The sequence below is a fragment of the Ailuropoda melanoleuca genome, chromosome 5 (genome assembly GCF_002007445.2).
Source record: "Ailuropoda melanoleuca isolate Jingjing chromosome 5, ASM200744v2, whole genome shotgun sequence".
In the NCBI taxonomy this organism is placed as follows: domain Eukaryota; kingdom Metazoa; phylum Chordata; class Mammalia; order Carnivora; family Ursidae; genus Ailuropoda; species Ailuropoda melanoleuca.
The window spans coordinates 120,015,257-120,030,346 of NC_048222.1; the positions used below are offsets into that span (position 1 = coordinate 120,015,257).

Below are 15,090 nucleotides of genomic sequence, written 5' to 3' on the forward strand. Positions count from 1 at the left end.
ACTTTTAATCACCTTTCCTTCTCTCATTCAATACTCAGTGGCTTGCAAAATGCATTGCTTGTGAAAGGAAGAAATCTGGATTCTAGTTCCCAATCATCCACTTATTCTCTGTGACTTTGTGCAGGTCAATCAATTTCATTCATCTTCAGTTACCTCACCCATAAACAAGTCTAATAATACTTAGTTGACTGAAGACTGAGGCCTGGACCAGGTGAGAAATCTATAGGTTTTTGTATGCAATATAATTGCACTAAAGAATGTTATATAAGGAAGAAATAGCTCATATTCTATCATATTTCATAACGAATCTCTAGCTTTACCCAAAGGAACACTAAATTTTTATAATCCTCTTTGAATACACAATTATCAACATAGGATGACACCATTTTCTTGTGGACTTACCAACATCAAACCTACAGAAAATTACCCAGGACATCATTCCTTCTAGATTTACTTTTAACAACAACAACAACAACAACAAACTATAAAAGTCAGCATCGCCCTTTGGACCCACTTACCAGCCGACTGGCCGCGGTTGGTGGCATCATGATCACTATCTCCCTGTTCACTGTCTCCATGACCACTGTCCTTAGAGCTTACTATGTCAGCTTCCTGGAATGCAGAACTAGAAGTACAAAAACATGAATATTAGAATAAAAAAGGTGAAGAAACACAGAAAACATTCTTCTGCCACCACATGGTCACCAATGGTGCTGCAGATTCATAGATGTCTCAACTGGCTTTATTTCTGCAGAAAGATAGTTTTCATCACCTTAAGCCTAATTCTTTAAAACTGAGCACAGCAGTCAGTTTGAAACTTTTATGCGTGTCACTTTGGTCATTATTCTATGATTAGAGTTATGTATATGTTTATATCATTTTCATAAAAGAAAGTATATATTCACCCGGAATAGGGAGATTATCAGAAGCAGTGTAGGAGTATAAATTGATAAAATATTCAAATATATTCAGTAAGTTGTATATAGATGAAATAAACCCATATTTTTAATGTATTGTCTAGGAACCCCAACATAATCAGTATTTACATTCTGATCTAGCTGGAGATGCTTTATACGTCTTATATTTTAATATTGGATAATACACCTAATTCCTAATTTTAGTAGGTAGTAAATTGTCCACACACCAAGCTAGGGGGAAAAAAAAAAGAGTCCATACCTGTTAACTCGGCGAGGTCTGTCAACTAGATAGCTGAGCTCTGCTCGCTGGTGTTTAGTCTAGAAAAAAAATAAATAAATCAAGAGCATTTGAAAGCTAAGGGCTTAACTAGTAGTCTTCTTTTGAGGTTAGGAATTGAGTCTAGTTTAAGTAATTGTGTACTGTTTTATGAATTTTCAAGCCGCCCTAAGACCTCACCCTAGGGATTGCTGGTTAAGGGAAGGGCAATACGTAGAGACACTTCAGTCTAGATTTGCAGTAAAGGTTTAAAAAATTGCAAAAATAAAAAGCCAATTCTAAACGTGTATGTGTGTGTGTGTGCGCGCACAATTAAGGAGAGAATGCAAATGACCTCATAGCTAGGGCTCATAAACTATTGTCCCTCATAGAGTCAACCTAGGTACACTCTGCAGTCCTTGTTTCAGTGGCCTAAAAAAGTGTTTAGGTGCATACTGGTTGACACAAGAAAAACAGCACGCTCAATAAGCAAAAAGTTTGGATATTTTATGGAATTATTTTGTTGTTTATTTTCAAAATGTGCTTAAGATACAAATGAGCTATACAAATATTCATGAAAGTCAATTAATAATATCTAAGACTCAAATAAATAAAATAACCTGCCAAGAAAGGAATCATAATCCCTCCCCCCCCCCAAATTTTTCCCCCTCCAAATGCCCTCTGCATTCTCCTCCCCACCTCCACCATCCACACACCCTTTCTGGTCCAAACTTTCTTGTACATAAATCAACTCTGTTCTCCCCCTCCCTCCCTCCTTCCAATTTTGCCACTTCTCCATCTTTTAAAAAGAAATAGGAATTGACAAGCCAAATTCTTTGAGGAAGAAAGCCAACAGCAGTGATTTGTCAAGAACAGTGGCAAAAGGTGATTTTTCGCTAAAAGATATATTGAGGTAACAATTGTTTAAGCCTTTCTTTAGTTTACGCTTACAGGGGTTTGTGCCAAAGCAACTTCATTCAAATTCACACTGTGTGGGCGTTGGGCTTCAAGGGTGTCTGTAAATGCTGTCCAGAGCAGAACTGAAGGCTTTTCTGCAACCCGAGTTCAGAGGATAAGGATCTGATAACTTATTCACTAAAACATGCATTCGAGTTTAGACAACTGTGCGAAGTTAAACAATCTATAGCTTACTTTTACACGCGACTGAAAGCATGGATAAACAAAGCAAACAGAATTAACTTTATTAATGCCTGGGACAAACGCAAAGAGAAAAAGACCTTTGCCAGTACCAGAAAGTCCCTCCATCGCAATTCCCTCGCTCCCCCGCGCACTTTTCCCTTTACCCTCAGATTTCTGAGAAGGAAAAGGACTGAGAAGGGGTTAGGATTTTAAAGGAAAGATGTCAGAGGGAAGAGGGAGGGTCCAAGGTGGCAAAGCACCAGGGAGGAAATGAAAGTAAATGTGGAGGGGTGGAGCTCAGAAAATTAGGGACAACAGGAAGTTTAGGTTACATACGAAGGGGTAGGATAGCCTCCCCCCAATTCCTGCCCCCACAAAGATACAAATAAGTTAATATCCTAAATATAAATACACAGTGCACCAGAGATACAAGGGCCGGGCTAGAGGAGGCTTTCAGATGGAGGAGATGAGAGATGGTGGTCCTTTCGCTTCAGCCTTACCTCGTTGGACAAAATGCTTCCGTTGGAGATGATGTCGGGCTGCTGGTCTGTGTAGCCGGTGACGATGGCCCCACAGGGGTTGTGCTCAGTGTCCGTACTCCGTGAAGGGCTGCAGGGCTTAAGGAACATCAGGTCGGTCTTGGCGGACTCAGGGGTCAGGCAGACCTGGTAGCAGTAATTCTGGTTGTGGTGGTGGGAGCCAAAGCCCCCGGACTCCTCCACCGGCACTTGGGCCGGGTTACTGGGTACATTGGAGCTTTGCACCAGCATGATGTCCGACTTACTGAGTTTCTTCTTGCGCGCCCGGGCTTGGCGGCCGCAGCAGGTCGAACCCCCGCTGCCACAGCAGCAGCAGCAGAGGCAGCAATCGCTGGCTAGACACGTGTAGATGTTGAGCTTCTTCTCTTTTTGGCAACGCACGGCAAGCACGATCATGGCTAGCAGGAATATGAAGGACACCGAGCCCAGCGCAATGATGAGAATGAGGGTGAGGTCCAGCGAGGTCTCCCCGCCGCCGGAGCGGCTGGGGCGCTGATGCTCCCCTGACCCCCCGCTACCGCCCCCGCCCCCACCCTGGGGCTCCACAGCTCCATCCACCAGCTGCACCACCAGCGTGGCAGTGGAGGACAGGGGCGGCTGCCCGTGGTCGCGCACCTCTATCACCAGCTCGTAAGGCCGCTGGGGGTCGCGCTTGGCCGGCACCCGACGCGCGGTGCGGAGTTCCCCGGTGCGCCAGTCCATGCGGAAGAGGTTCATTTCGTTGCCCCTCACAATGCTGTAGGTGAGTCGGGCGTTCTCGCCGTCGTCCGCGTCCACTGCGGCCACGCGGGTCAGCAGGTAACCCGGCTCCGCCGACCGGGGCAGCACCTCGCGCGCTGGAGTCCCGTTGCGCCCAGGCAGGGGCGCCACGATGGCAGGGGCATTGTCGTTCTGATCCACGATGAGGATGTTCACAGTGGCGTTACCAGCCAGAGCCTGGGGGCTGCCGGAGTCCCGAGCTTCCACTTGGAAGCTGAAGTCCTTGAGCTGCTCGTAGTCGAAGGAGCGCAGGGCGTACAAGTAGCCGTTCTCAGAGTTGATGGACACGTAAGTGAAGACGCTCATGCCCTGGATCTGGCACTCGAGGATAGAATAGGCTAGCTGGGCGTTGGCGCCCTCATCGCGGTCTGTGGCGCTCACCGCATAGATGTAAGCGCCCGGCACGTTGTTCTCGGTCACATACACGTCGTAGACCGGCTGGCTAAACCGCGGTGCGTTGTCGTTCACATCTGACACTTGTACCTGGATCGACTTACTGGTGGAGAGCGCCGGCTCGCCCCGGTCCCGAGCCACCACTGTTAGGGTGTAGGAGTCTCCAGCCTCTCGGTCCAGGGGGGCCTCGGTCACGATGGTATAGTAGTTCTTGAAGGAAGACTTGAGGCGGAACGGCACATCCCCCAACAGCTCGCACTGCACCTGCCCATTTTCCTCTGAGTCGCGGTCGGTTACGCTGAACAGGGCCACCACCGTACCGGGCGCCGCGCCCTCGCTCACCGCCTCCTTCACCGTGCTGAAGCTGATCTCCGGCGCGTTGTCGTTAGCATCCAGTACTCTCACTAGCACCTTGCAGTGCGCTGGCACGGCGTTGGGGCCCAAGTCCTTGGCTTGTACGTATACTTGGTACACTGGGCTCTCTTCATAGTCTAGCTCGCCGCTCACCTCCAGCCGGCCGGTGCGCGGGGAGAGTCCAAAGAGCTCCCGCGCCCGGGGCGAAATGTGGCTGCTGAAGGAATACACGACTTCGCCATTCTGTCCCTCATCTGGGTCTGTGGCGTTGAGCTGGATTACGAGAGTGCCCGGTGGCGAGTTCTCAGGTAGGGACACAGTGTAGACGGGTTGATCGAAGGCGGGGACATTGTCGTTGGAGTCCAGCACTCGGATGGTGAGTAGGGCAGTGCCGGTGCGCTGCTGTTGGGGGGGTAGGCCCCCTCCCCCGCCGCCTCCCCCTCCTTCTCCTCCTCCTCCCCCTCCTCCCCCGTCCACCGCGGTCAGCACGTAGCGGTGCACCGCTTGCTGCTCTCGGTCCAGTGGCTTCTCCAGCACCAGCTCGGCGAATCGGTTGCCATCCCCTTGGGTCTGCACGTCCAGGGAGAAGTAGCTGTTGGGGGTTATCTCGTAGTCGCGCAAGGAGTTGGTGCCCACGTCTGGGTCGAATGCGCTCTCCAGGGGGAAGCGTGTGCCCGGCGTGGCGCTCTCAGAGATTTCCACCGTCAGGTCCGGCTCCGGGAAGGAGGGGGGGTTGTCATTGATGTCCAGCACTTCGATCTCCACCCGGAACAGCTCGAGGGGGTTCTCCAGGAAGACCTCCAGGTGCAGGACGCAGGAGGGGCTCTGCTTGCAGATTTGCTCGCGGTCGATCTTCTCGTTCACGTACAGCACCCCGGTCTCCAGGTTGAGGTCCAAGTAAGGGGTCCGCGAGTTGGGCACCGTTTGAAACCTGCGAGCTGAAAGTTTTGTAATGTCCAAGCCCAGATCTTCAGCGATATTCCCCACGAAAGTGCCATGTTCCTGCTCCTCCTGCACTGTGTAGTGAAGCTGGGAAAAGACTCCTTCCACCATCCAGAGCAAGGCAAAGAATAATAGCACAATCATCTCCAAAGGGAAGGAAAACAGCTTCCCGCAGCCAGCCAGCCAGCCACCCAATCACCTCCCCCACCACCACGAAAAAAAAATCTTAAAAAAAATACAAATAAAAGTGCGCTATGTGGGGGGCTCCTGTGGCTTTCTGTCCTTAAAAATCTTATTCCTTTTGCTTCATTTTAGGGCTTCCCCCAATTCAGCCTCATTTTTCAATCAGCGCAGGAAGGGTGACAGGCGTCCCCTTTCCTCATCTGTAATCTTCCCACTGACCAATTAATAAAATAATAATACAATAGTCAGCGTCCTTTATTCCGACAGTCTTGGCGCAACGCGGCGCTGGCAAATCCCAAGGAGGAAATTTCGATATTTCAAGACTGTCCTCGGTTTGTCTTCTGGCTGATGGGAGGAGAAGGAGGAGGAGGAAAAAGAGGAGGAGGAGGTGGAAGAGGAGGAGGAGGACAAGGAAGATGAAGAGGAAGAGGAGAAGGAAGAGGAGATGCTGCTGGCACCGCTGAACATGCCTCAATGTCAACGGCTGGCAAATGCAATAGGGCTTAAAAACAGCAAGATAATTTTGTGCCGGAAAAACATAGAACGGCTCTGCAGCATAAAACTTTCATTCTCTTCATTTCTCCGGATGGATGTTCTTCTTGGCATTTTCTCCTCTTTCGCTCTATTTGTATTTTTTGGCTTTCATAGTTTTGTTTCTCTCTGTTCTCATCTCCACCATCATTTGCCTCTCTATAAGTGTGATGAGCAGTTTCTTTCCTGCTTTTTTCTTCCCAAGCCTCTTTCCCTCTAACCTGTCTCTCTTCCTTCCAGTCTTTCCCTCCTCCTGCTTCAGCCCTAGAGCCTGTGATCCCGGCTGGCAGTTTCTGAGCTCCGAGCGCTCCGCTTTTCTGTTTTTGCGCAGCGCCCTCATTCTGCCAACCAATCGCTGAGGAGCACCACCCACTGAGCCACCGCTAATTGGCTAATCTGGCTGTCAAGCATGTACGTCACTCGGCAGCCGGGAGGGGCGGGATGGAACCCAAGTCCGGGCGGGCTGCCGGGGTGAGTGTGAGTGTGAGAGTGAGAACAGCCCCGCAGGTCCCGAGGCTCTGGCTGGGGACTCTGCCGCGGAAAGTTCCCAGTCCCCAGTCGCAGGTAATGGAGAGGGAATAGAGAGGTTCCCCTGTTTGCATCAGCAAATGCGAAAACATAATAGCAACAGCAGCGGTATCCTCTCTCCGGAGCGGGGTTTCCAATGACGCTAACATTCTTTTTCCTTTAAGGTATTTTCCTTTACTACTGATCGTGGAAATAAATTACCGGAAAGGGGTAAAGCTGCAGAGGTGCCACTAACTGTAGGGGTTACCTAATTAAGGGACTCTGGCAGATATTGGCTGGATATTTTTTAAAGAAGAGATATAATACGGATTCTGTAAAACTAAGCGTGAGGGACTGAAGGATATTGTGTGGAAAGGAGTGAAGCAGTTGGAGTGTGGGGCGGAGGTGGGTCCTGAAAAGCCGAAGGATTCACGCCAGGAGATGTGGGCTGGCAGCTACTATAGACGTGCAGACGCGTTAGACTTGCCTCTTCCCTCTCTCAGTGTATATCCACGACATTCTTACCAAATAGATTAATTCCCTTGGGGACCTAGTTCGAACTGCGAGCGCTTTGATCAGTGACTGAGGAGTTTCATTTGAGCACCGCCTTCAAGCACGCCAGCCTAACGTCCGACTCGCTGGCATCGGAGCATCGCTGGGCGCTGCAAGGCGCCTCGGATATCCCTGCGCCTCACTCGGCCAAGTGCTATGCTGCGGCGGCGCGCTCAGGCTATTTTCTGCTTTTTCTGTCATTTGGAGATCCCTCTCCCCGCCCCCATGCTAAACTGGGGCACCGACTGTTGCCCAGTTTGAGGCTAGACCGCTGGATGAGAACAGCGGGGCGGCCGAGAACACCCTCAGGGGTGAGGATGGGTAGGTGGTCAAGGGCCGAGCACATGCGGCGCCAGAGTCTGTGCCGCTGCGGGTATCAGCGAACGCGCTTGCACCCTTAACGATGCTCGCATCCATCCTCCTTGGCCCGGCGCACAGGTCTGTGCAAGCCCCAACAGAGCCCCGAACCACACACCCGGTTTTCGAAGGATGCGCTTGAAGAGCTCTGTGTGCCCACTGCCGTGACGCGGGGGCAAAGCAGCGTATCCATGCATCCAGTCCTTGTGAAGTTAAAAGCGCGAACTCTTCAGTGTTAGAGAGTGGAATGAATGTCAATTTTCCAAGAAAAAGATTTTTAAAGGCGTATTTTTTATATTAATTACTGGGCTGTAGGGGGTTGTTTATTCACTAAAGCTGCCCCTGTTCAGTTTTCTTCTTATGCCACAATATCGAATGGTCCCCTGCGGCTTCCTGGTAATGAATGACCCGAGAGTAACACCGCCACAACCTGCGAGAAAAGGAGAGCCCTTTCCCCAGCCCCGAGGTACGTTGATATTTCTTCGTGGCAGGGACTTAAGGAGAGCGAGTGTCCACGGGCGTGATTACAGACTGAGGCATGGCTCTGTGAGTCCCGCGAGTGCGTGTCTAGTGCCCTGGCGCCCCCACCCTTGGCTCTTTCATGGAGATGGGTCCTGCCTTTGAACGGTTAGAAGGAAAGGATGCCAGCAAAAATGGCTAATCCTTTTTCAGCTGCAGTAAATTGACTACTGGCCATAGCCAAGAGAAAACCGCTGCAGTTAAAATGATTTTAGCATCGCGTCTACTGCTGAGAATGGAGTGGCAGTTTGTAAAAAGGACCTGTGGATCAATGAAAAGGAGATTATAGTGTATCTGAATATTAATAACGGCATTGCATCTGAACTTTCTACCCCTCCCCCCCTTTTCTTTAGATCTGCAGAATTGAAATGAAGTATTTTGAGCTCTTCCAGCTGACTCATCAGAATCCTGGACCATTTTTTAAATGACGGTAAATTTTCCAATGTTTTCATTTATACGTTTGGAAACACTTGTATGTGCGCGCGTGTGCACGCGTGTTTGTGTGTGAGAGACATGTGGCTGAATGACAATGCAGATCCAGAAATTGGGGAAGAGGTTTTGTGTTTTCAAAATGTAGATGAAGTTTGAGCCGACTTGAGGCGTTCGCTGAGAGCCTCAGAGCTTCCAGAGGTGGAGATGAGAACATGGAGAGATGGCCAGATTTGCCTGTAAATAATCACTACATCCACTGTTAACACTTGAGCTGCAATTTTTTTTTTTTTTTTTTGGTAGCAGTTGTGTTTGAGCCGGGAACTCTCTCTGCAAACGTGGGTTACAGGCGTCTCCTAGCGGCGAAAGCAGCACAGGACAAGCCAGAGAATTTTGCTTTGGAGCTTTCTGGTTCGGCAGGGTTCGCCTGTTGGGGGCTCTGCAGGATTTCTTGGGTGGCGAAGGCCTGTGTCCGCGCCGGCGACACCGGCCAGGGTCCTCTAGAGGTCTGGTCTCTCTGACTTCTGGTCTCTAAGGCTGCCTGGGACCCTCGGGGTGACGACGGGGTCTTCTGCCAGGGGGAGCAGACCCGAGCCAGGCCTTCCTCCTCCCTCTGGGTAGCTCCAGCCAAGGGCAACTGAGAGAGCATTTTGTCCAGGGTAAGATTCGGATACTGTCATTAGTAGCCTTCCCTGCCTCCTTACCCTGAAACCATTATGTAGCCCCAGCCCGTCACCCACAAAACAAAAGCCTTTTTAAAATGCCTCTTAATTCCTTTTCCTTTTACATTCCCTTCGGTGAACCCCGGAATTTAGTGAGGCCATGATTACGTAAATAAAGAGCCTCGGCAGTGGGGTTCACGACCTCCTTGAATTGCCGGGTATCCTGTGATACTGCATCCGTCTCTCCCTCCTCCCGCTAACTGCGCCCCTCTCTCCCTCCTCCCGCTAACTGCGCCAGGAAGGGAACAGCAACACCTAGCGAAGACAACCTTACCCCCTACGCCCACCACCCCCTCCGGGGGAGCCAACCGTCTGGGTCAAAACAAATTGCATCCTAAATCAGAACGGGAAAGTAGTTATTATTATTTCGAGGGATGTATCAAAATCACTTTTCGTAAAAGTCCTGGTTGGTGTATGAGAATGATAATGCGCACTCGTGTATTTCATTGGCCTCTAAGTACAGCAGAAATTGGGGGGGCGCTAAAGATCCCACAAATGCGTTTTATATACAAGGTTACAAACCTTGAAACTAGGTAACAGGGTTGCCTTCTTCCCTACCCTTTTCTGGAAAAGGCGGGAGGGAAACAAGTTTGTTAACCAGCATTTGGATAAATGAGTGTTTGCAGTGATTTAACTTGACTTGAAAGCAATTTGTTTCTAAATCCTCTTATTATTGCAGTGTGCCCAGAGCTTTGAGAGATGATTTTTTTTATAAAGAAATGGAAAGAAAAAAAATTGAAATTGTCAATAAGAAGTCTTTCAAACACCAGACCCAGCCAGGATTGAGCTAGATGGTTCCTGGCATTTGTCATTCCCAGCAAGAAGAGTGCAGAGAGCAAACTCAGAGGACCTGGACCCTACAGCATCTCTTATGGGTATCCTTGAAATAGGTTTATTTGTAGCAGTGTAACTTAAGAGGTGGGAAGTAAGGCTTTGGAGACAAAGCCACAGACATTGTGTTAATTTGTGTTCATCTACGGTGGAGAGAGAATCTTGACTAGAGTTTCTAGAAGAGATTTATAGCATATGCTATTACAAGCGTTTAGGTAACTCTTTAGCCACTGTGTTGTAATGTTCTGAACTCAACAGAGGACAAACCAGTCAATGTTTTGGGGACTGGGAATACTAGATATACCATTAAAGCATTACTTGATATTCAAAGTAGAAATGTTCTCCTCCATTTTGTTTAACCTAGTTAATATTGGTGTGGCTTCACATTTCAGTGTCTTTTCAGTTATCAGACAGGGCCAGCATTTTGTTAAACTCTAAACAGTGAATTAAAAGCACTGATGAGCTGAAGCAGCCCTCTAATGCAAAATGACAAATTGCACTTAAGCAATACATGGAGAAGAAATGATTTATGGATTTTTACAATGGTCTGAGCAAATGAAAGCAACATGAATTATACATCCTAATGCTCACAATATCATTTTCTAATAATACTGTTTCAGTTCAGATGCTACACTCTCATCCTTTCTATAAGAAATATTGATCAATACAAGGTCCAGGAATATTTTTTAAATTAGGCAATGGTGTCTGATATGGGTTCCAAATGTATATATTTCTCCTGAGTATGGTGGGGGGGGTGAACATTGAACATACTAACATTCTAGTCAGCTCCTTCACATATTTTGTCTCTGGGTGATAAATAGTCCTTTGGAAACTTATGTTTTGTTCCACACCTTCTTTTAGAATGCAAAGAAATAGATCTAATTTAGAATGACAATCTTTATTACATCATGACCTCTTTCTCTGAAAATCAAAACGCATAATCTCATCTTACCGTTTCCTTTCATTGCTTTTGATATTGAAAAATCTGATTTTTCCAAAATGTCTCTTACCTTCTTCATTTTGCCTATTTTTCCTGAAAATTGTTTAATTCCTTAGTGTGTTAAAGACACACCTAAGTTAGTAAAAAGGTGATATAACTTAGTTTTATTTTGGTCTTAGTAGACAGAATAGATCTTATGGTTGTTTTAAATTACAGAAAAAAAATCAGGTAAAATTTTATGTGGTGCTTGTTTTTTGAGTCTGGGGGAAAAAAAAAGTCTAGTTACCTCAGTGTTGTGATGAGTGACTACTAGCACTTTTATTTAACCATTTGTGGCTTGTATAAGTATTTTAGGGCATGGGTAGAATTTTAAGTGAAGACCATGTCTTTGCTGTATTACATACCCAACCACAGGAAACTTCTAATTACCCAGAGGCCTCCAGAACCACATTATTAGGCTTAATCTTAATTATCCAGGTTTATAAAAAAAAGAAAAAGAAAAATATTGAATCACAGCTTCTGCTTTTGACAGCATTAATAATCACTCTTACTGAAAGTTTACTGAAATCAATGAAGTGATTAGGATTATAAATAAGAACTACAAGACATCACATTTAAAAAGCAAGCTGCTTTGCTAACATAAGTGATGTGTGTTTTACTGATGGGGCCTGATGGTAGAAATGAAGGTTTAAACATTAAGATTGATTCAGAACAATTTCAAAAATTAATTGCAAGCACTGGTTAAGTTTATATAAGTAAGAAAAAAAGGTGTTTAGAATTCTGTGTCCCCGCCCCCCCAGTGTGTTTTCTGCTTATTTGACAATGATACAGTCAGCATAATGCTAGTGTTTGTCTGGTAAGTATAAATTGTTTTCTTAAGGGGAAGCCACTTGAGTTTATAAATACAAGATGAGCTTATCCAAGTTGTGATTAGGGTTACAAGCCATAGCATTATTTTCTGAAGAGTTTGAAAATGTTATTGGAGACAGACACCATGCAAAGAATATCAAGCATAACTTGAGAATTACATTAGTAATTAGTAATTGGAGTTACAATAGTAAACAGTAGATACTTGAATAAAAAATTATCTATTCCAGTTTCACTGCCTGCCTACTTAGTATAACTCTTTATATTAGAAACTTGTTTTTCATGATGTCTTATTTCAATGGGCCTGGCAATGCTACACTGTAAAATGCTTTATTTTATTACAGTTTTTCGGGGCTTTTTAGGTGAAACTGACTAATGACTTTTACACAGCCAGTGTATTCCAAGCATGCTTCCATAAGTTATCATATCTCTGCCCGTGTCTATAAGTATTACCATTTCAATATTATAGGTAAAGATACTAAGGATGTTCAGAATTTAAGTAACTCATCAAATTAATACAAAATTCACATCCAGGCCTTTTGATGCTCATGTTGAGGCTCACTTTCCTACACCATGATGTTTTTCTAGTTTGAGTTAGATTTATTTAAGAAGTAAAACAAACAAAAAAAATGAGCTAATTTAGAGGTTGGGTTCATCCAGATTTTGTATGGACAGCAGTACTGGTCAAAATGGCTAGTACATTGAGTTGAACCGTGGAGAAATTCATAAATGAATTTAAGGAGGTGGTGTGTGTGTGTGTGTGTGTGTGTGTGTGTGTGTGTGTATTGTCAGGAAACCCAAGCTTGAATATGTTTTCTTACAAGAGTGAATAGTTTATAGCAGCCATCTCTTTCTCATTCAGAAGTGCCTGACATGGGAATTGTAGGTTTTAATGACTAAAAAAGGAAATTGATAAAACAAATGTGTCCAAAAGGAAGGCATCTCTGCCTCATCCAGTCCTGAAAAATACAATGTTGATCCATGGCCCCTGCAGTATTGCCTTAGTTTATTAGAGTTTGTTAAAAGCTAGAAAAAACCCAAGAAGTATATCAGTTTTTTACAATGCAAATATTAGTGTTTATTTCGTATATTTTTCTGAACTGGGCTTTCATTTCAAAGGAGAACTGTTTCTTTTAGCAAAATATTGCTTTATACTAATTTCTTCAGTGTTGCTCAGAAAAGATTGTTTTAACTTGAAATTTCAAAGTTAAACACATTTATTTGACAATTTTGTGCCAGCAGAAAATGTAAGGAAACAACGTTAAAACAATTTTAATATGCAAAGAAATAATCAAAGGAAGATGATATGGAACCTTATTTACCTACTGTAAGTAAAATATGTATTATTATTTTGATAATAAGTATTGACAGAGGAAATATCATATTTCTTTTACAAGTGTCCCCGGTCATTCAGAGTATGTGCAATGTAGGCTCTGCAGGGCAGGTTCTATAGCTTGGTCATTTCTAAAGGCACCCGACTGTGGGAGGCAATGATGTAGTAAATTATGAAGAACATAAACTTGAGAATTAAGCCAAATTGGGCTCAAATCCCTGCTTCTCAAAATATTTGAACTTGGACACATTACTTAACTCCTTTGAAACTCTGTCAAAGTGTATCAAACATGCTGAACATCTGTTAAAATATGATGATATATATTGACCTTGTTGAGTCATTGTGAGGCTTAACTAAAATGTTCTATGTAAAATTCTAGGCCCGTCGTAGACTCTCAATAAATGTTAAATATTATTATATAGCAAGATGTTTTGAATGAAGTGTCCTTAAATAAGACACTTATTGAGAATAATTGGCTTTGATTCCTAATGATTTTATTTCCTTCGTGAAACAGAAACTAAAGTATTTACTTTGAGGTGCAAAAACAATTCCACATTGCTTCTATTTTGCAGGAAATTATAATATAACTTTGAAGATTGGATGCAAATAATAAATGAAGAAGACTAAACTAACAATACTTTAATTAGGCACCAAGACATAAAAATCAATAATGACCTTTTTTCATAATTGTGTTTTATTTTAAAACTTTTATTTGTTTTCTTCCAGATAAGTTTAAATTTTATATTAGTTTTTAATTTATATGATAATACTGATATGTAGATAGATTTAAAAATCATTTTGATAAGAACATGCTCTTTCATTGTAAAAATTTGTTTTTCTTACTTCTGTATTTATCAAAATTTTAGGATTAAAGTACACTTATTTGATAGATTCACTTATTTTTCTTCCAGTTCCTTGATGTAAAGCTTTAATACCTACTACTCTATTCATGATGATGAGTACCAAAATTCTCAAAATTAAAAACAAATTAGTGTAAATCAGTTACTTAAAATAGAATGAGTTTATTAGAATGACCAATTCTGAGTCTCAAGCCTCAATTGTACTTAACTTTCTCCTCAGCACCCTTCTTCTTGCAATTTTTCTGCCCAATATTGCTGTTATTAGTATTCTTTTCAGCAGGTTCTTATAATTTTAAAAGCAAAAACATGCATGGGTGCTTATGTGATAGGAGCACAGTCATCTGAAAGGATAGAAAAAAATGTAAATCATGGGTACATTTTTTTAAGGATTCATACTCAATTTGATATATAAATAATATACATTAAAAGTTTTTAATAACTTAATTGAACACTATGAAAAAAACCTGTTAAAACATGTAATGACTATGACAACCAAGTGCATAAAGAGTAAAGGAAAGACTAGAATAAAACCAATTAGTTAAGCAAAGATTCCCAGGAAAGGGCAGTTTTTGTTATGATTGATTGATTTTTGAGAGAGAGAGAGAGAGAGAGAGAGAGAACGCAGGAATGGGTGGGGGAAGGGCAGAGGGAGAGAGAGAATTTCAAGGAGACTCTGCGCTGAGTGCAGAACCCGACCCAGGGCTTGATTTCAGGACCCTGAGATCCTGACCTGATCCGAAATCAAGAGTCAGTCACTCTTGTCATGTTACGTCCCTTGTTATGATTTAAAACTATCTGAAGCAGGTTAGAGGAATTTGGACACAGAAGAAGTAAAGGCAGTGATAGCAAAAAGTTTTTCTATAGAGATCATAAAGGCCACAAATTAATCTTTTCAATTATGGGGCAATATCCTGACTCTGGACTTAGTTCCTGAAGTCTGCAATGTCAGAAGGCCTTAATTTTGTTTCATTGGGTTTTTTCCCTCCGCATCACCACCTGCAAGAACCTGGCCAAATTTAAGGTCAGTAGACAAGGGTGAGATCCTCATTTGGCAATATACCTGAATAATGCTTTTGGTGTGGTTTGGGCTAATAGCCAATGTTCAGCCTTAGAATTATGATAAAACATACTATTATTGCTTGTTAGCATATATATTTAA

The 15,090-nt window shown here is 44.1% G+C and overlaps 1 protein-coding gene across 3 annotated transcripts in view; it reads right to left on the minus strand.

The window, feature by feature from the left end:
* Positions 1 to 6,296, minus strand: part of PCDH10 (protocadherin 10) — a 71,250-nt gene extending 64,954 nt beyond the window's left edge. For all 3 annotated transcript variants that reach the window (XM_034661598.1, XM_019798123.2, XM_019798122.2), the window contains exons 1-3: positions 2,814 to 6,296; positions 1,177 to 1,235; positions 519 to 625 (exon numbers count right to left, since the gene is read on the minus strand). In XM_034661598.1, the coding sequence (XP_034517489.1) occupies positions 519 to 625; positions 1,177 to 1,235; positions 2,814 to 5,444 (2,797 nt within the window). In that variant the 5' untranslated portion in view covers positions 5,445 to 6,296. The remainder of the gene's footprint in view (positions 1 to 518; positions 626 to 1,176; positions 1,236 to 2,813) is intronic.
* Between the last annotated feature and the right edge of the window lie 8,794 nt (positions 6,297 to 15,090).